At 42.9% G+C, this 21,808-nt stretch overlaps 1 protein-coding gene across 2 annotated transcripts; it reads right to left on the bottom strand.

Moving 5' to 3' along the window:
- Positions 1-1,348: 1,348 nt before the first annotated feature.
- POP1 (POP1 homolog, ribonuclease P/MRP subunit) lies at positions 1,349-21,734 on the bottom strand. 2 transcript variants are annotated; one of them, XM_079984714.1, is made up of 16 exons: positions 21,427-21,734; positions 19,093-19,239; positions 17,899-17,973; positions 16,657-16,832; positions 15,530-15,778; positions 14,913-15,000; positions 13,575-13,762; positions 12,617-12,867; positions 11,950-12,043; positions 10,925-11,036; positions 10,672-10,788; positions 6,871-6,986; positions 5,691-5,882; positions 4,644-4,798; positions 3,969-4,301; positions 1,349-2,918 (listed from the first exon to the last, which is right to left on the bottom strand). In XM_079984714.1, exons 2-16 carry the CDS (start codon positions 19,235-19,237, stop codon positions 2,264-2,266), a joined length of 2,946 nt encoding a protein of 981 aa, XP_079840840.1. In that variant the 5' UTR covers positions 19,238-19,239; positions 21,427-21,734; the 3' UTR covers positions 1,349-2,263. The 2 variants fall into 2 exon arrangements, with proteins under 2 accessions (XP_079840840.1, XP_079840839.1); XM_079984713.1 differs by having other exon boundaries at positions 21,513-21,733.
- Positions 21,735-21,808: the final 74 nt, after the last annotated feature.

Genomic DNA, 21,808 nt, shown 5'->3' with positions numbered 1-21,808 from the left:
GAATCCTCATCAGGAAAATCATCAAACTGCAGATTGAGGGCATATTGCATCTCTGTCCTGAAGGCTTGATAATTCCTGGGATCACCCCCAAACTTCTGCACCAGTCCAGGCACTTTCCTCGAGAGCTGGGCGGCTTTCCCCTTTTCTGCATCATGAGCCCTCCTCTCCTCCAGCCTCGCCGTTTGCAGAGCTAACTGTACCTCCAACATCCTGTACCTTTCTTCCAGGCTAGGACCGGCTGCAGCTGCTCCCCCATCTCCGGCTCCAGCTGGGTTGCTCATGATGCCTCTCTTTGCACAAGCTGCTTTCAGGGTCTGTCAGATTGCTGTGGTGGGATAATGAGCTGCTTGTGCGTTGAAGCTGGATCCCTCAGAGCTCACTCAGTGTAGTGAAGCCCTGCCTTGAGCGGAGCCCTTCAGCATGGCTCCGTCAGTCGCTGGTAGAATCTGACAGTGGGCGTTTGCGGGAACGTTTCCAACATAAAAGCTGTTTCACGGACATGCGCCTCCTGGATTCCCTGCGTGACAGTTTCCGGCGGGGGGTGGGGGTCCTTAAAGGCTGTCCTGATACCTCCTCACTGTTCTCACTGGAAGTATCCCAGAGCCTCCCCTCCGACTCCCTTTCCTTTGGAGCTCCCGCACTCCCCCTACTGGTTCCCTCTTCTGCTGAAGAAGTGTCTCTCCTATTCTCCTGAAGCCTTCTCACCACCTGTCCTTCCGATGGCAGTTCCCTGACACACTGCATTCATTTTGATGAACTGAACTTATCTGTCTCTGCTGTTGCATTTTTGTCAATGAATTATGACCCCACCACAATTTTATAACAAAGAAAGGTTAGCAGACAGGTTACACAACAGATGAAACTGTGCTTTCTCTCTCTCTCTCTCTCTCTTTTTTTTTAAAAAAATATATATATTTCTGATTTGAATTTTGCTTAGTTGTCTCAAGCAGGAATTCTTTGTTGAAATGACATCCCTTTGGCGTTGAAAGTAGTATTTTAAAGTTTGCATTCACCGGATGGTAAAGCAAACTAAAAATTTGGCAACAGGTGCAACAATTATCTACTGGTTTGGAGAATATTAAGTATGTATCCAAAACAAGACACACCATTAGGTTACTATTTAAGGCAGGGGTGGCTAAGATGGGAGCCTTCAGATACAGGTGGGGGCCACAACTTCCATCTGCCCCAACCAGAATGGTCAATACCAAAACTATAGGAAGCTGCTATACACAGTCAGATCTGTCCACACTAACTATCCACACTAACTGGAAGCTGTTCTCCATGATTTCCAACAGGGGGCTCCCAACCTTATCTATCTTTACAGGAGATCAAAACACTACGACAAATATTTTTTATATTGTGAGCAAGTTTATTGCCTTCTATGTGTTTCAGTATACTTACTGATTACAGAATATCACCTCTCGCAGTAAATTCATATTTAAAATGAAGGTAACATGATTCTTCTACTTGATCATAAAAGGCAGTGTGGCTTACAGGGCAAATGAAGCCATCGTCTCTCCGGAATAGTGAAGGACTTTTGTCCAAAGCGGAACACTTGCACAGTGTAATTTGTTCAGAAAAGCTGAGGGAGCCAACCCGTCATGTAATTTCCATGGCTTTATTAACATTATTTCAATTCAACATGGGTAGGGGGGCAGATTTGGGGGGAATTCTTCCAGTATTAACTGAACATGAGGGAATACCGTGGTTCCAGAAAAAGTACCATCTTAAATACCCTAAAATCTTATATGCTAAATGCATGGGCCCCAAAAACCACTGTAAGCCTGAAATGTGCTGCCAAAACCACTATGTTACAAGGGGGGACGGGGGCAGAATTCCTTAGTTGAGGCAAATCTGTATGTAAAGGGGGGTGGGGATAGTATACAACAATGTGGGGAATTGCCCCCCCCCCCCCGTATTGCTGAACTACAACTCCCATCAACCCCATCAAGCATGACTAATTATGGGAGTTATAGAGCAGCAACATTCAGAGAGCCAAAGGTTCCCCATGCTTGGTTTAAACATAAAAAAGCAATTAGCATTTGTTGTTAAGTACAGATGTTCAGTGTGTGTGCCTCTAAGCAATGGAAGAGATATTTGGTACTGAACACAATACAGAATAGTTTTAAAGTCTATTTCATGTCACATATGCATAAAGGTAAGGTATATTTTTGGAAGCTCCGACTCAAAATTAAGATGCCTGTACATGTTCAAGAGAAAAATGTCTTTGGTACTTTTGAATGCCAATGAGTTCAAACCCAAGTTAGACTTCAACCGTAAGCCTAGCAAATCTGTATTGTAGGGATGCTGGGTTTCTTAACACCACAAGCCCTTTCTTGTCCACTGGCTGACCCACCAACATTCGCAGCAACCCTGTCAGACTAACAAACCCTAATGCCTCACCACAGCCAGAGGCCAAGGAGAAGTCCCCTTGAGTGACAAATCCCAAGAGCACTCTGGAACAGTGTGCTGCAAGATCTGGCAAAGGGTTCGGCCATAAGCCCAGAACCAGATCTTCATGTTCCATCGGTGCGGCCTTCGTAGTATTCAAGGCACCGCTTTCTGTGGCCTTCCCGACGTCTTGCCTCTTCTTCCTTCCCTTTCGTTTCGACAACTTGCTCTTAAATCTGTCGCTGTGCTTAGGTTCCCGAGGACCACAGTAGTCTTGGTCTTTGCTGAGCTGCAATAAATCTCCTTTTGTTGGAATGCAAATCATTGCGTGTAACTCGGGGCTACCTTTTTTGAGAAGGGACAAGCTGACCCACACCAGTGACCTGGGATAACGTTGAAGGATAGGCAGGAGGGCATCTTCAGTCAGATCCTTCTGATCTGGCCTGGCGACAAGGCGCTGTAGCCTCCGATTTCTCCCAGGTGTTGGCTGGCACCAGACTGATACCTGCCTTAATAATTTTCTGCTCCTATTGAAAAAGATACAACAAGAAGTTATGTTTTCATGCAGTTCAGTACAGAACAAGTGGGCCCTGCAACATAATGTTGCAGTATGGAATGCTCCCATACAGAATTCCCACCCTTTACCAGGGAACAACGTTCCCCTTCCCCTTCCTTGTTTTCCTGTAGTTAGTCAATTGTATGTGGTCACTGAGGTTGCTCAAGTCTCAATAGGCTGTTTATATAGTTTATTTTTATTATTATACGTCTGCCTTCCATTTGGTGCATGGATCCAGACCACATAAGGATCCATACCTGCAGAATGAACTCACTTTAAGTATACAGGATGTTTTGCTATGAAAAAGTACAGTATCTGTAAAGATGTGATTTCTCTCTCTCTCTCTCTCTCTCTCTCTCTCTCTCTCTCTCTCTCTCTTTCTCTCTCTCTGTGGAAGATGAAGAGCTTACTGAGACTGCACAACTTTGTTCAGAGTTTAAATACTGCATTTATTACCTGTTTATCATCTTCTTCAAGGAGCATAGGGGTGGCATACAATGTGCTCCAGTCCACCTTTTAGCTTAACTTTCACCCTGCAAAGTAGGCTAAGAGATAATGACCCAAGGTCACCCAGTACGTTTTGGAGCAGAGTTGGATTTTGAATATAGGGCTCTTGCACTCCTACGCAACTCAGAAAATATAAGCATGGGCATCTGCAGGGCAAGAGACTCCTCTTTAAGAGCTAATTGCTACAGTTCTGGCTTCAGCCTGCTGAAATAACCAGGTGCTAACTGACCACACTCACTTGAAACAAGCCTTTAAAAGCTCCAAAGCGCAGAGGACATTTGTGTACACAGGTAATAAGCAGTTCACAAGTTTGTTAAGACAGCTCATAAGCAGAACAGCTTCTAAAGCTTGTCACATCTGACCAGGGTAAGCCTCAGAAGTTGAAGTACTCAAGGATCTAACTCTTGTTCCAAGGCAACAGCTTGCACACTCAAAATCCCTATGCATGGATTCAGATGAGTCGCAAGTTGATTTCCCACTATGGTCAATGGGGGAATTGATTTGGTGTGCATACCTTAGAACACAGAAGGTCCAACCTGATTCAGCTTCATCTCTCTTACATAGACCCATCATTTTTCTCTCTTCTTCCACCTGCATGTTTGGGGAGCTCATCTCCATTTGCTGTTCTGAATTGACAGCCACAGGTGATTCAGCCGCATGTGTTCCAGAGCTGGGGCCACAAGAAGCCTGTTCCTCAGTTGCACAAGACTCCTGGTCTGATGTGGGTACATGTTTTGCAAAAGCTCTGCTTCTGGCCTCCCAATCTCTGTTCAGCTTATCCCAGGGACAGAGGAATGGTGCCAAGGTCCCATGCTTAACATAATTGGCTCTTTTCGCTGGAGGACGCCTATGATAAAGAAAAAAACCATCTCATTTAGAAGCAGGAAAACATACAGGGAAATACAAAATTATTATTATTAATATATTTATATACCGCCTAATTGCCAAGAATTACATTGGTAAAAAGGATAATTTTTTTAAAAAAACCTTGGCTAGATTAAAAGAAATCCTAAATTATTGGCTGGCGGGAAGTGCTTTCACGTCTTTTGCCATATTGAGTTGTGACCTAAAATGTCACATTCCCATTGCCTTCGGAAAGGTAATTTTTCTGAAGATTTAATCTGAATATATACCACATGTACTGGCTGAGGTAAGGGGGGAAGCTCCCAGGTGCATCTTAGATACCTACCTCTTAAACTTTTCAAGAAGATTTCTCTCCAATGTTTTGGCAAACTGCATGGCAGCAGGAGAGTCTGGGTAATCGTGCGGGATATGCGGTGTTCTCTTATACAGAGAATGTTTCAGAGCCTCCTGCAATCCCCCAACACGTGCACCTCGATATAGCTACAAAACAAATGTGTAAGATTGACTTTTATTTATTTATCAGTTACGAATTGCCTTTTAGGTAAGCCTCAAGGAGATTTAGAGACAGGCCATAAAAGCAGTTAAAAAGTACAAACAACAACTGAAGGTAGACTTAGAAACAAAACAAAATGAACACCTAAGGAAGGACCTTTCCATCGAGGTGGGAAAGTTTGCTGGAACAAAAACTTCTTCATTGTTTTTCAGAAGATACAGATATCAGGCGCCTATTGTATCTCAGTGCAGGCTTGGAAGCTTCAAATTGTAAGAAAAGCTAATATTGACAAGGTTCTTAGAAACTGCCCAGCTCAGTCCAAATAATCTACTTTCGGTTTCATTATGAAGAGGATCTTTTTTTAATAATCCACAGCAGTTGCAACTTTTGGTTTGCATTTTGTAGCCTTAGGATCTAGGCATAGGGACGGCAGTGCGATATAAAAACTCCTTCTGCAACTATTTATAGCATTGACAGTTAAGAGAATGCAAGAACAAGAGGAAAGGTCCGTAAACTAAAGTTACCGCTGCTTTTCTGGATTGCATGAAAACATGGCTACAGATTTGCCTGCAATGAATCCTCCTTTTGAACACCTAAGGCTGGTGTTTAGGAAAAGTGAATCTCGTGTGGATGCTCAGCTTGCATTGTCTTTGGGGCTCTGTTTCTCCAATAGAATGGAAGGAACATTCTAAGTGGTATCAATATAAAAGCATAAAACCACCATGGGATACTTCGTAGAAAACATGGAGTTAATTTCATCATGAGCTGTCAGGGTGCGTGCATTTTTAAAAAGGTTTTACTCATCCTGAATAGCAAAGGTATGTTAGTCAGCAATTATAGTTCATTGCCCACGGTTTTACAATCTGAAATGTAACTTACAAAAGGTAGCCAAAAAGCCATGCCCCAACCTTTGGGCAAGCAAATATCCCAGCCACTTCCCCATCCTGGTCGATCTTCTCCAGCCATTTTTCCAGGCTGCTGAACCAGGAGAATAGGAATCTTGGATTCTCGGGGGCCTAAGTCAAGATGTGACCCAGGCACCAAGAGTTTACTTCTCAGATGATTCAAGTCCTGGGATGAGAGGGGACAAAGCACACAAAGGTTTGCTTAAAAAAGAAAAAAGAGATACCAGAAGAAGAAGAAAATATTATTATTATTCTGCATTGTAAGCACTTAAGCTTATCTTTACCTTAAAATAATTTAATAAGCCATAAGTAAATGCTTCACTGAAAGCTATTCCTGGAACACAACAATTTTTCTTTAATGCAGTATGTTTCCTGTGTGTTAGTAGAGGAATATGGCAGCTTACAGGCCTGATCTGAATTTCTTTCTGTCAATGGCTCTGTAGTTTAGTAACTCTTTATAAATCACTGTTGAAAGGAGAGATAGAGACTGACATGTCCCCCATCTATATCAAACAAAACTGTGTCTGCTATGGTGCCATTTCCATGTTTACAGATTTCGGGACACAGGATCCAGCCACCTTGCTGAAACCAAGCATGTCTAGGTCTGGTCTGCATCCTGATGGGAGATCACCTAGGAACCTCACATATACTTTTTGAGAGCCTGATGGAAGAAAGGCAGGATATAAAATGTACTCAGCAGATTGTCTGTGGGCAGTATCCAACTAAACACTTCTGCAAGAACAAAGACTTCTGGCTGTGCAACGAAACTTCCCCTCCCTCTCCTCTCCCCATGTGCCCCCTAAGTCTGTGGTGGGGGTTCCCCCCTCCAACACTCCAGAGCAGACACAGAGGGAGAGGGGAAGGAGGGGAAGGTCCATTTCGTCAGCTGTAAGTCCTTACACCAGCAGAATGGTTTAGCTGGATATTGCCCTATGTAAGTGCAAATTATGTAACTAGAGATGCAAAGTAAATGAGGAGGTAACATTTTCAAATTAGAAAACCAAGCCTACTCTGGTACACTTCGCCAGCTGGAAAGAAATGGGCAGGATTTTGAAACAGACATTTCAAGTCTCAAAGTAATTGGGCTGAACAGAAATGCACTGAGCGGCTGACATATCCAACTGCTTCATTGTTATTTCTGATGTAAAGGTTACCTGTTCTGGTATTTTATTTTCTGTGACGTTCTTGCGGACGTTCTGGTCCCAAAGAAAGCTCTGTGCACACTCTGCTGGAACCCCTGCCAAGATCAGCTGCTTGACTTTTTCATCCTCTACAGCAAAGGAAAAAAGAGGGACCTGTTGTCACTAAAAGGTTAAGAGCATACAAAGGGGAATGCAGAACAGCAAGTTTTGGAAAGATCATTAAAGCTTCTAACCTTACTAATTTCAGTTCATATTCCAAGAGAAACTAGCTGAATGTTTTATCTTAGGAGAATAGCAACCCTTGCTACTTCATTTAAAGGGGTATTTTGTACAAAGAGCAAACACACATTTAACAGCACAGAGAGAAATGAACCTTGAGTTCTACTCTAACAGAAGTCAAAGCCTTCTAGGAGTTTGTGGAGCTGTAGGTAATAGTCCTAATTTTACTGAGGTCTAAAGTGAGGGAGCAACATTTTATAACGGTCTCACTTTAAAACAGCCTTTCTCAGCCTGTGGGTCCCCAGATGTTGTTGAACTACAACTCCCATCACTCCTAGCTAGCAAGGCCAGAGCTCAAGGATGATGGGAGTTGTAGTCCAACAACATCTGGGGACCCACAGGTTGAGAACCACTGTTTTAAAAGCATGGGTGGGGAACTTGTGGTCCTCCAGATATTGATGGATTCCAGCTACCATCATCCCTAACCCCTGGCCAAGTTAGCTTGGACTGATGGGAGCAGCAACAACATCTGGAGGGCCACAGGCTCCCCATCCCTGCTTTAAAGGCTGATGTGAAGGTGGTGATTTCGGAGTTCCCCTTGAACTTTACTTTCTGGAACTGCTCTCCTTTTCCTGCCTGAGCATATTGAGATCCAAGAATGATGCACTATTTTCTCACTGCAGAGTCAAGCACCACTCTCTAAGAGAATATTTAAACATCCCTTCACTCCTATCGACAGATCTTCAGGAACTGTGTGCACTCATATGCCATGCAGATAGTTGGCATTAGGTTTTGGGTGAAGGGTGGGGAAATTGTGGTGCCAAAGAATGAATGTGTTTAAGAGAATGGTTCTATTGAAAGGTTGATATGCCTGTGGCCCATTGTCACCCTTCTTATTTTTAGTACAGTGGAACCTCGGTTGTCAAACTCAATCTGTTCCGGAAGACCGTTGGACTTCTGAAATGTTCGACAATCGAGGAGCAATTGCCAGTTGGCAAAATCCATTGAAAAAAATGAAGAAATGTGTATTTGTAAATGGAAACATTTGTAAATGGAAACATTCACTTCCAGGTTGCTGGCGTTCAAAAGTCAAAGTGTTTAACTTCCGAAGCATTCGGCAACCGAGGTTCCACTGTATTAGCTATTCCAGCAAAAGAAAACTTTAGATTGTGACGACATGCTTAGCAAATCAGTATACCCTGCCTAAAGTACCCAACTTCACGTGTGATATTTGGAACACTTTACCCCAAACACACGGTGTAATGAATCTTCAAATGACTACACCTGAAGAAATCCCACTCCACCACGTATTTTAAGGGAGATTACAGAACCTTAATGAATAGAAGAATGCCACCCTAAGAATGTGAAAAGCATGCATGCCAAGTAAGAGAATGAACTACTAAATAACTATAGTGAATAAGGAAGATACAGAAAACCAAATCAATGTTTCCTCCATGACTATGGGTTGTATCCAATGCCAGTCGTACTCAAGAGGAGACCAATTGAAATTAAGGCACATGGCTAACTCATCCCTCTAATTTCAATGGTCCTCCTCTGAGTAACAATTTAAGAGCCCTGCTGGATCAGGACCAGCATCCTGTTGCCAGTGGACAACCATATGCCTATGGAAACCTGAAAACAGGACCTGAGCAGAACAGCGTTCTCCCCAGCTGTGCTTCCCAGCAACAGAAAGAGAACATAATCTGAGTGCTCAATAGCCACTGATAGCCTTTTCCTCCATGAATCCTCTAATCCTCTTTTTAGGTCATCCAAGTTGTTGGCCAACATTACTTTTTTGTGGGCTCTCATTTTCAGCAGGACACAACCCTAAGCTAATGCAGGGGAAGAGCTGTGGAGCACTATCCAAAAGAAGCACCAGCTTTCCTTAAGATTTCTTTCTTAGGTGGCATCTTCCACTCTGCCTGTTTGCAAACACAAGTCTTCAGCCATCCAGGCTCCCATTGCTGGTTCCCCACATACATCCATTTAAGATCTTCTCTTGCTACCCTTTGTTCTTCAGCCATCAGGCTTAGCTTGCATGCACTGCTTATGGGCATGCACTGCCTGCAGAATGCCTCAAAACAGAAAGGGTTATTAAATTCACAAACATATATAGTGAAAGGCTATGGTAGACAGCAGAGTTGCACAGGCTTGGAAGGGCTGGCGTATCCCTCGCTGCCTTGCACAACCCAAAGTTTCTCACAGGGCTATATATATATATATATATGTATGTGCAGAAGATCTAGACGCATTCATGAATCTACACCGAAGCAATCGGGAGTATCAAACCACGGCTACCTGAGTGCATATTTAAGTCTGAAAAGCACTTTATTAGGAAACACCAAACAATGTTGCCCGGGCAAGTGGAGAAGGACCTTATAATGTAGAAGAAAAGAACCAAAGTTTTAAGATTTTCTTATGGTTTGGTCCAGGAGCAGAAGCCACAGCTCAAGATCATGGCACATCATTTGCAAATAGAAAAAATCCAAGCATTAATCCCTGGCATCTTCGGTTGAAGGATCCCAGGACTAAGAGATACACCTTGCATAACAAAATGGAGAGTGGCTTCAAGTCAGAATATACTGTTTGGTTTGATGGGCAAGTTGTCTGTAGCGGTTAAATCCATACCAAAAGAGAGATGTAGATAAGCCTAAGTGAAGCAGATGCCAAATGTAGACAGGTAAAAGAAATGTGTGTTTAGGAGGATTCTCTTTGCCCCAAACCTGCCCCATTATTGAAAAATAATTGTTTGTGTACTAAGAAATGGTGAAAAGTGAAATAATGAATCCAGTGCCGTGGAATTAATTGCCAAACAAGTACAGTGGGACTGAATTGTGGAACTTCTGATTCTTACTCTCACTACAGAAAAATATTTCTAAGGCTAAATTAGCGTGGTAAGCCAAACATTCTGTTGTGATATGTGGAGAACTCTTTAACACTTTTTCAGAAGTATGTTTGTAGGCAATCCGAGCATGTAGAAATGAAGTGTTGCATCTTGAGTTATAGCACCTGTTGGCCTCGCCAGGATTCGAACCTGGATCATCTGTACCATTTAACAGAGGCTTCCATTGAGCACAAGACCAGTTTGGTGCCAAGTCCCTTCCTCACAACTGCCATTATTCTCTACATGGCATTAATATAGGATGTGTGCATCTATTTGGTATGTTTAATGGAACCCTAAAAAGCCATGAGATAAGAGCAACGCTCCCTGGAATATACTGTATGTTTTAGGAAATGGTTTGCCTGTTTGTTCTCTATAGGTTTGGCTACCTCTTGAGATTTCACTGACAAACTCACTACAAAAGTTCCCAAGGTGGGGGAAGTGGCCTTTATCAATGTTTGGGTGTCAGCCATTTTGAATCAAGATGGTGGACTAAAATGTGACTTTGGCATGACTCCGCCCAATTGTTAGCATCATGGGTCCAAACTCACTACACTATCCATTTAAAAATCACAGTAAGTTTTGGTTTCGAAAAATTCCCAGGCAGCCCTAGGCACTCTCTGCTAATGCTTAATAAAGACACATTAACTTAACCTGACATAAAAGTAGATTGATGTACTCTTTACAGTCACATATTAGATGAGATACTTTACCTTGATATCTTTCAGGATTTGGCTTGGCTTTCACTCTCTTTTTAGGCAAATTCACTCGAGGATCCCCCACAGTCAAACCCAGTACAGTACCTGATGGAACGTCTGATGAACTTAACCCTTTAAACACATAAAATGGATGCACCTTTAAACATAAACATTTTACCAACAAGTATTACATTTTGATATTTCAAGATCAAATGTACACCAGCAAGTATATAAAGCATGTAAACAGAAGGCACTACTAGAATGCTACCTTGCAACAATTCAAAGATGGCTTCTTGACGGCGATGAAGAGACACCAGATCAGGATCTCTGCAATTATCTATCCACCAGCTGTTGATTTCGGAATCTGTAGGCTCCACTTCCTAGATAACCAATCACAACACGTAAGGTAAGAGGGGGAAATATATAATTCGCTGCTACAAAGCTCAGTTCCTCCCGTTTTACCTCAAGGGCTGCCAATGGACATATGTGTAACTGTCTCCTAGAGAATCAACTTCTACATGAAAGCTGGTTCTGGTACCACTGCCAAGACCTCCAAGAAGTGGTCAAAGGCTTGGTGACCAAAGTATGGTAATGTATAACTCAAATATATCCAAAACACTCTGGCGTAACCAAGTCAGTTGGTCTTCCTGCTCATACCAAAGAGAGCCACAAACTTCAGCTTCTTTTACCACCATGCACACAAGATTGCCACAGAATTTCTTTTGCAGTTGGAACACAGGAAGCAGCCTGACACTCAGCCAGACCCCTGGTTCACCTAGCTCAGTACTGTCTACACCAGAGCATCCAAAATGGGGCCCTCCAGATGCTGTTAACTACAACTCCCATCATCCCTGACCACTGGCCATGCTGGCTGGGCTGATGGGAGATGAAGTCCACCATGCTGGTTACCACCAGTCTATGCTAATGGCAAGGGCTACCCAAAAGTTTTTCCCAGGAGATGCCAGGAATGGAACCTGGGATCTTTTGCAAGCAAGTGATCTACTACAGTTTTAAAAGGAGGGCTTACTATACAGCTCTATCCATTATACAGCTCAAGGCGTTATCCTGTATTATTTTATAATATGGCGGTTCAGGACACTAAGTCAGTGGTATGACTAACACAAGATGTCCCAAACTTTTCTAGATGAGTTGGGAATCCTATGCTAATGTAGTACAAACATGTGCAGTACCACAATACTAGATTCTAGCAGTTGACTACACAGCAATGCAATAACAGCAATGTGATCTTGAGCACATGACAAAAGCAAGCATGAAAATTGCTGATTAGCTTACAGTATGGACGCAAGCAGCTTTGAGTGCCTCTGTAAGGACGCAGTTTGAGAGGGGACCAATTAACCGATATCTGAGAATCTCCATTGTTAGGTCGCTGGAAGAGACAAAAGCTACATGTCAAAACATGAAGTCAGGAGTGATGAATTAATCCACTTCCAGTTTGTGCCCACTTCCCATGTGTTGATTCATAAATCCGTTCTATCACATTTTGCATTCATCTGTTGTTTTTTAATAATCTGAAACATTATTATTTCAGTGCCTAATTAAAACTGTATAATCTCATGGCTTTCCCACAAAGAATCCTGGGAACTGTAGTTTGTCAAGGGTGCTGAGAATTGTTAGGAGACTCCCATTTCCCTCACAGAGCTACAATTCCTAGAGTTCTTTGGAAGAGGGATTGGCTGTTAAGCTACACTAAATTGTAGCTCTTTGAGGGGAATAGGGGTTTTTATAACAATTCACAGTACCTTTAAAAAACTACAGTTCCCAAGATTCTTTCTGTTTAAAGAGGCTGTTTAAAGTGGTATGACACTGTTTTGAAAATGGGGCCCTAGTTCAGGTGATTAGGCCAATTTGTTTACCAAAGTTCTTCTTCATCCCTTTGTATAATGAGGCAACTTGACTAGACTATAAATGAGAAATGTGTTAAGAGTACCCAAACAAGTACCTTATCACAACTCCAGTAGTTTGTGATGTCCAGCGATAGGACTGGTGGAGATCTCTGGTCCCATCGCCAATAATTTTTTTCACTGGGACAGCCATTTCGCCTCCATTGTCTTTCCTCTTCCTTTTCTGGCCAACTTCCTCAGCAACAACCGACTGGCTTTCTTTGTGAGGCAATATTGCAGCTGGTTCAGGGTTACAGACTTCCATGGGCTCAGAACACCGGAAGGCTGCTTTTAACTCAGCCAAGATCTCCTAATGGAAAGCAGGGAAAAGGGCTCATCAAATGTGAAGGCCACCATCTTTTATGCAGGTTTCAGGCGAGAGATTAACAGCGGTGTCCTTGGAAATAAGCAGCTGAAAGAGAGGGCCGGAAGGTGGACTATTTAGCTCCACATTCTCAGGTTGCCAGCCCTCTAGATGGAGCTTAAGTCTACTCAGTAGCATATCCTGCTGTCAAAAGAATAAAGGGGCTTTTTATACAGTGGTACCTCGGGTTAAGTACTTAATTCGTTCCAGAGGTCCATACTTAACCTGAAACTGTTCTTAACCTGAAGCACCACTTTAGCTAATGGGGCCTCCTGCTGCCGCCGCACCGCCAGAACACAATTTCTGTTCTCATCCTGAAGCAAAGTTCTTAACCTGAAGCACTATTTCTGGGTTAGCGGAGTCTGTAACCTGAAGCGTATGTAACCTGAAGCATATGTAACCCGAGGTACCACTGTATTTTAAAAGATCTCAATGACCCTACAAACGATTTATGTAAGACTCTTTTTTAGAAAGCACTTTATACAAATCAAGACTCTACCTAATGGTCAGGGGTTCCTTTACCTTTTTAACCATGTGAAAGACTTCCACTTCAAGCCTACTTCCCCTTCACAAGAGGTTAGCTTTTTAATAACAGGTATTTTTTTTACTACACTAATTATAAATGTTAAAAAAAGAAATGAAATGGCTTGTACCTGCTTAAAGACAGGGTGGGTCCATATCCACAGCTGTCTGTTTTCGGAAGTACTGCCAGTCCCAGCTCTGGGTTTCCAAAGGAAGGTAACCGGACCAAGTGCACCTGCAGGGTATCGGTCTGCCTGGTACATGGTGAGAGCACCCTGGCGCTTCCCAGATAGACAAGGAATAGCTGCAAATGTTGGCCCTGAGAAGAGACAGGCTAAAAATGCTCAAGAAAATAGTGCCCACTTAGCAAGATATTATAACCTTTTTAACTGGACGACCACATCTAGAAATAGCATTCCGATTTTAAAATTGGTCAGCCGTAATGAATTGATGTAGCAACTACTGCAGTTTTTTCCTTTGTTATTGCTGAATTCTAAATAAAGTATTATTCTTTAAAAAAATAAAAAATAGAAGTAGCATTCCGAAGTCTAAACTGCAGAGTTAAGAGATGGAACATGGGGATGGTGGGGGAAGAATAGCTCCTACAGTAGTTCTTGCTTTAAAGACCTCAGAGCTGGTCACACACCAGGTCCACAATGAAACTTCTTAAGATCATTTCATCCTGCTAAAGTTGTATTGGGAATGGAAAGGAAATGACGGCTTAGTGTTTTTTCTAAGCAAACTTTATGACTAGTCCTGATTAGCTATGACAATAATTTCTTCTAGCTGATCAACTATAGACTTGTTTTGTTTTCCCCCTCACAGACCAACATAACATAAAATGATTAACAGGCTATCTTGAGAATCTTGAACAAGCCATGTATGCATGTGCTTGCTTATACTTCACCCCCTTCTTGATTTAATTCCTTATTTTGCCTTTTGTTCTAAGCAGAGTTTACTGCAACACACAAACTAGCAAACTATGGTTTGAACCATTCCTCCAAACATGTATGGGAGCCATGGTTTGGAGGATTACTTCAGTATGGGAGAACAGCTTTGGAAGACTTATCTGGAAGGCTGCTCTAAACACAACATGGCCGTCACAAGTGACCGCTGCTGCAAAAGTCACAGTATGATTTATTTTACAAACTTACAACGTGCCACACTAATCACAGGCATCTATGCCATAGTGGACCTAAACTATATTCAACAGCAAAATAGATAATTGACTTTCTTGGCATCAGCAAATTAGGTGGGAGGAGTAGGAACAAATAATGGAGTGCAAAGAACTATTAAATATACACCTAGCCCTTCATTATGCTCTTTCCCCTTGCATAATACGCGGTTGTATTTTGCAAAAATACTAGATGAGCATACTTAGTACCACCCAGCCCTAGACAGCAGGCACCCAAGCCCAACCCAACAGTTAGCATTCACAATGTATGCATTTTAAAATAAGGAAATATTACCTGCATCTATGCTACACATTCGAGCAAGTGCTGTAAGCAGCTCTTCCTCTTTTCCAGTCAACTCCAAGCAACAATAATAAGATAAATCCTAATGTAAAAGAAAAGCTATTGAATTTTAAGCTGGGAAAGAGAAACCTGGCATGCTTGAGAGGTCAGAGGAAAATGATGGATTTTGTTTATAAAAAACTGAGTCATTCTTCTAGACTAATTCACATATCAGGAGACTGAGTTTGCAGAAGCGTGGCAAGCATTTAGACAATGTGAATAGAAGCACTACTCAAAATCTATCTCATGTGTTCATGTGTTAATAAGCAACATTCTCCGACTATCTTACGAGGTGCATGAAGACCAAAAGCTATCTCTAGATATGCAGATTATAATATGTTAACAAGGACTCAACAGCCAGTATACTGAAGACACAAGGACAGGGTGGTACACAGAAACAGCCAGATACTGATAAGAAAACTTCATTTTCTTTCTCCACTCAACAGGTGCTTTAGAACAGGAAGGAAAAAGACAGTCTATGGGATTGACTTTCCCAAGAGGACATGCTCTGGTTTTTTAAAAAGCTGAAGTGTTTCTCCTGCCAAGTATGAAGGCATAAAAAGCCACAGTACCTGAAGGAGGCAGTGGCTAGTCATGGCCCGGTAGCAGGCCCTATAGCTCTTGGTTGTGGGCCTGTCTCCTAGGCAGTACCCCCACTTCTTCACCATGTGAAACCGCTTTGCATGCCAGATGTGCGTTTCCAGCCACACATTCTTCTTTTGCCTGCGGTTGAACTCCACCACCAAGTTCGTATGGCGCCGCCTGGCCTTACGGCACTTGCTCTTGGACAGTTCCTTCTTCTGATGTTCAAATTTCTCTGTCTGCGTAGGTAGAACAAGGGAACAATGTTTTCCCCCCGTGAATCTGTTTCCCAAAGGGAAGGCAACCCAATTCAATTCACCCATATGACTTTTAGAAGACATCTGAAGGCGGCGCTGTACAGGGATTTTTTATTTTTTATATGTTTTATTGTGTTTTTAATATTTTGTTGGGAGCTGCCCAGAGTGACTGGGCAACCCAGTCAGATAATTAAATTATTATTATTATTATCTAGGGTGGAGGGCACAGGGACTTGTGGGGTTTATATTGGAGACACCACAAGATAAATAGAAAATTCTTGGAAATAATAAATAGGCTTAGGGGTAGAATAAGAATATGTTAGAGTAAATATTAAGGATTAAAATACTATTAAAGGAGAAGAGGTTAGTAAATGAAAGGATTCAATATTATTAGAAATATGAATTTGGAGAACTGTTATATAGGCGACATAATGAAATTCAGTTAGAGGGGATTTGAGGAAGTCAGTTATCAATGTAATGAGAATTAGGTATTTGAAGAAACAATTTTTTGTGTTTATTGTAGTGTGATGTGTTTTTCCTTGTTGTGTGTTTTATTATGTTATTTTTGTAATAAATGTGGAAAATCAATAATTTTTTTTGAAAAAAAATATATATTGGAGACAGCACAGTGACCTATCACTACCCTCCAAGCCCTCCTGCCAAAGAATACGGAGAAACCGTCTGGCGTGGGGGAAGTCCCACAGAAGCCTGCCATGCGTTGCTGCATTAACACCATCCTACGTGCAACAGCAATTACATTCCCCCACCCTACCCCCCACAAAAGGAAAGGTTATGTACAAGGATGAACTATTACACGGAAGCACCAGCAAGCTAACTGGGAAAACATGCTAAAGACACACCTCTATTCTGGCAAGCTCACGAAGTCGCCTGGGCAGGCGTTTGATATTGTGGCTCATAGCTCGCCTCCTCATGTGTCTCGGTAGAGACTGAAACACTAAGGTGTTGGAAGACTTCTGGGTAACAGCTTTCAGCATAGCTTTTATTTCTGCAGCACGAGCCTGAACAAAAGGAGACACTGAAATAAAAAGAGAATTTGTTTAGCACCTGAAAGAACTAAATGAGGGCAGTTTCCCACTTGGCAGAAATGAGGTTCATAAATTTTATTAAATCTCTTAAACCTATGGGTATGTAACTTAAGGTTCAACATGGAGAATGCTGAAACATTACTGGAAGAAGAACTGTGATTATTAAAAGTCTGGGGTTAATTGAAATTATAAATTAAAATCTCTGAACTCCTCCTCCTTGGCTCTGCAGATGAGTCTCTGTGGCCAGGCTCTGCAGATGAGTCTCTGTGTCCAGGGCAGCTGTTTACCAGCTCCATCTGGTACGTAGGCTGAGACCCTATCTGCCTGCGGACTGTCTCGCCAGAGTGGTGCATGCTCTGGTTATCTCCCGCTTGGACTACTGCAATGCCTACTCTACGTGGGGCTACCTTTGAAGGTGACTCGGAAACTAATCCAGAATGCGGCAGCTAGACTGGTGACTGGGGGCGGCCGCCGAGACCATATAACACCGGTCTTGAAAGACCTACATTGACTCCCAGTACGTTTCCGAGCACAATTCAAAGTGTTGGTGCTGACCTTTAAAACCCTAAACGGCCTCGGTCCAGTATACCTGAAGGAGTGTCTCCACCCCCATCATTCTGCCCGGATGCTGAGGTCCAGCGCCGAGGGCCTTCTGGCGGTTCCCTCATTGCGAGAAGCAAAGCTACAGGGAACCAGGCAGAGGGCCTTCTCGGTAGTGGCGCCCGCCCTATGGAACGCCCTTCCAGCAGATGTCAAAGTGATAAACAACTACCTGACATTCAGAAGACATCTTAAGGCAGCCCTGTTCAGGGAAGTTTTTAACGTATAATATTTTACTTTATTTTTGGTTTCTATGGAAGCCGCCCAGAGTGGCTGGGGAGGCCCAGCCAGATGGGCGGGGTATAAATAATAAATTATTATTATTATTATTATTATTATTATTATTATTATTATTATCTGACTCTCTTGGCTTGTTCTTATTGCATTAAGAAATAGGTTTGTTTGACATCTTAACACAGACATGTTGGGTGATATTCATTGTTCATGTATGCTTACCTGTGACATATTTGGGCATTTCACAGGAAACTTTTTGTTGCAAAAAGCCCTGTTGTGAGGTTTCAGAACGCAGATCTGTTGGCAAGTCAAAGAAGAATTACCGTGTAAATTGACTGAAATCACAAACTAAGAGCATGCTACAGCCTATAGCGATAGCCCTGAAAGAAAATTGATTCTAGAATTTGGCAACAACTCTCCTATCACTTAATTTGATCTGTATAAAAGTTAAATCCTTCCTTTATCTAAACAGCATTTTAAACAAGATTTTTTACACTGAACCACGTGAACATATTGTAAAGAAATTTAGATGAAACTACACTTAGAGATAGTTAACATTTTACAGCAGTGAGCAGTTCTGGAGTTAAGCTGCAGCCTCTTCATAAACACCTAAACACCACACCAAGTGACAATGAAATACATCAGCTGAAGCTTATTGAAGCTTCAGGGTGGTGCATGGTATTCCACTCACAGGGTTTTTTTTGTAGTAACTGTAATACACAATCCTGTAAGATTTTTAATTACATTTCTATAGGCATGCTGCAGACCATTGGTGGTCTGTGGACTGCAGTTTGGGATTCTGTCCTTTATTCCTACGATCACTGTTGGACACTCCAACAATGCCGCTTTTCAAGCAAGGAATGAAACACAACCTCTTCTTTTCCAACTGAAGGTATCTGCTGGCCACCTAAGCTACTACACGCATACAAACTTGGGGACCAATCAGTTCTGCCTCCTTATGTTTGACAAGTGGACCAACTAGCCCAAAAGCAGCACACAAGGGAGCTACTTCTCAACCAATCAGCCAGTCCCCTTCCCACCACAAATTTCTCCAGACAAATCTCCCTTCCTCCCTTTTTCAAACTTATATGACCACACATAGCCCTCCTTTGGACCAGGACAAGGGCTGTGTCATATTTAGCCTTGTTTTTAAAAGACCCCTTCTCTAAGGTTTCATTCTTATCTCCAGATTACCTTTATTTTTTTTAGAGTCAAAGTTTCATGGATAATTCGTACCAAATCAGATGTCTGTACCAGTAAAATGGGGATGGGGAACCTCCAGACGTTTTGGGATTGAATTAATTCCCATCCTCTTTGCCCATTGGCCATACTGGCTGAGGCAGATGGGAGCTGGAAGTTCAACAACATCTGGAGGACCATAGATTCCCTAGACTTGTACTAAGCCACAACAGCTACCTTGTTTCTTGCATTCAGAGGCTCCATCACCGCCATTTTGAAAGTGTATTTCACTGTGGCTTGGCCCACCATCAAAGGTAAAGGTCACATTGGTAGGCTGGTTTTTCATCTTCTTGGCTCTTTTCTTCTCTTTTGCATTTGACATTCCTGTGGTAGCAAAACGGAAGCAACTAAAGATGCAATTCCACCATTACAACCTAGCATTGGAATACAGTAAGCCTGCAAATCATGTGGGAATAATGTTTCAGGGATCATGCCTAAAGCCAAAATCACGTACAGTCAATGCCCTTCAGGTTCAAGGGCAAGTGGAAGTGACAAAGTTATTTTTCCTGGAGGCCTACCTTTCAAGTTTTTTTGTTTTTGTTTTTTTGGCCACTTGCATAAAGCTGAATGTGCACAGATTACATGTGCCTAAGTTCTAGCTCCCGTTGCTTGGTCCCTGCTCCTGCCCACCTAGCAGTTCGAAATCACATCAAAGTGCAAGTAGATAAATAGGTACTGCTATGACGGGAAGAAAACGGCATTTCCGTGCGCTGCTCTGGTTCGCCAGAAGCAGCTGAGTCATGCTGGCCACATGACCCAGAAGCTCCCTCGGCCAGTAAAGCGAGATGAGCGCCGCAATCCCAGAGTCATCCGCGACTGGACCTAATGGTCAGGGGTCCCTTTACCTTTAAAGTTGTGGGGTTAATAGCATAATGGATATATGCAGCGCTTCAGAGCTGACCAAGACCTGCAGCTCTTCAAAAGATTCATTACAAAGAAAACATCCCCCCCCCCCAAAAAAAAGATGGTTGCAGAACTATGATTAACAGTATTGTAAACAAAATCTGCCCTTTTCCCTAATGGGGTATCCAAGTCCTTACGGAGGTTCCCTATTGGTAGGAGAAAATAACAGAGGCCAACCAGAGAATATTGAGAAGCAAAGCAGCTAGTAAGCCTGATCTTTATTGGTCTGTTGCAACAGGGTGCTCCCCTCACAGACAGGAAAGGAGGAGAAACCCAGAACAATGGCGCCAAGGCCTTATATAGACATTTTTAATTCCCTGTCCTGCAGTTCAAGGCCAACCCCCATACATCATACATACCTCAACAGAAAAGGCGGTCTAACACAGAAATTTGAATGTTGTTTTTCTCTTGTTGTTGTTTATCTCGTTTGGCAGGTTACTTGATTGGATACCCTGCTTACTTGATTGGATTGCCTGGGGAGCCTGGCCAGTCTTTTGTAATGATAAATACTTTATTCCAGGGCAAGGTCACAGGCTAATACCCTATTCGTATCTTAAATGTGCCCTTAAGACAGGATTTGTCATGGAAAGGACAATGGGGAGGCTTTTCCACTTTCATTTGACCTTGCAGAGAAAACATTTGCTCAGTTTGGGAATCAAAATGGTTTCAGGTAGGTCTTCCTGTGCTGATCTATGTACGTGCTTGGTTGGGACACTTATGAACATTCAACATATATCTAAGAACTCAAGATTCCTATCAGAACAGCAACATCCCACCAGAAACTGATTTCCACCTGTTTTAGTACACCAACACATATATAATCACGTTTACTTCTGCAATTTATGAAAAAAATATGAATAAAAATGCTATGAAATGAACAATATCAAAGGTATTGTACCAGCAAGTAGTGGACAATGTTGCATTAAGCTTTCCCCTCCCACTTGCCTGCATTTTTGCAGAGTCATCCCATCACTTTCACAGGCAGTGCCCAATACTGAGTCAGCATCTTTCCCTTATCACGGCTGCACTTACATCAGCAGCGTATAATACTGTTTACTCCAGTGCAGAATTACTTTAGGAGCAGTAAATCGAGGGAAACCAGCAGCAATGTGGATAATTAGAAGCGTTCTGGTTAACCACTGCCAATCAGGGCAAAAGAGGTTGGGGAATGAGTCATGGCATCATTTCCACTACCATTTTAATTTGTGCAATGCCACAGCAAACATTTGCACTTATTTTATTTTATAAATACAGCCTGCTATATAATCTTGAGCAACCTAGAACAAAAATGCACGGGCAAGGGAATTGTTTTCATGCGTTTTTCCTCCCGCTGCAAAGCAACTGCAGGCTTCCCAGGGCCTCAAAGTGGCTAGACTAGACAGCCCTAAGTCTGATCTAGCGGGGCTCTAAATGCATTTTTAAGAACATGCGCCGAAAATTAAGCCCCTGGTTTCTCCCCATTCCCAAAGCATGCCCCCTCCCCCTGTCCCCAGGGGGACAAGCCAATGAACAGGCAAGGAGACACCCTCCCCATGCAGCCACAAATGCATTAGGGTGGGACGTCCAGTTGAAGTAGAGAGCAGGATATGTCAGAAACTGCCTTCTTACAAGTCACTTCTGCACCATGAGCACCAGTTCAGCCGGGGGAGCGAGCCTCCTTCCCCGTCCCACGCCCTTTCCCCACAACCCGCTACCTGAAACTGGTCTGGGCTGGGCTGATGAAGAAGGCCTTTAAGGAAAAAGGAGTCAGCCAGGCTCTTCTCCCGGGGATCCGGCGCGCTGCACTTCGCCCAGGCGACCACGTTGCGTCCACTTCCGCCTCGCGGCACTTTCTTTATTCTCCTATCTGCCCCCCTTAACCCTCAAGACTACATGTCCCATAATCCTTCGCGGCAGGAGGCTGTACGGTGGGCGGCGAGGGACCTAAAATACCGTATTTAAAAAAACCCGCGTGGTTTTTAGAGCTGGGGGCGGGGCCTTAAGTTGTTGA

The sequence above is a fragment of the Podarcis cretensis genome, assembly GCF_951804945.1.
Source record: "Podarcis cretensis genome assembly, chromosome: 7".
Classification (NCBI taxonomy): domain Eukaryota; kingdom Metazoa; phylum Chordata; class Lepidosauria; order Squamata; family Lacertidae; genus Podarcis; species Podarcis cretensis.
Note: the sequence above shows the minus strand (reverse complement) of the source record. Positions and strands in the feature narration are given on the sequence as shown.

Bases quoted from the DNA above. Each gene is read 5' to 3' on its own strand.
- POP1 (XM_079984714.1), bottom strand. From the start codon at position 19,237: ATGTCAAATGCAAAAGAGAAGAAAAGAGCCAAGAAGATGAAAAACCAG. The intron at 17,974-19,092 runs GTAGCTGTTGTG...ACTTGCCAACAG, and splicing joins CTCTGAATGCAAGAAACAAG to ATCTGCGTTCTGAAACCTCA. The intron at 2,919-3,968 runs GTATGCACACCA...CTTTTTCAATAG, and splicing joins TGGACCTTCTGTGTTCTAAG to GAGCAGAAAATTATTAAGGC.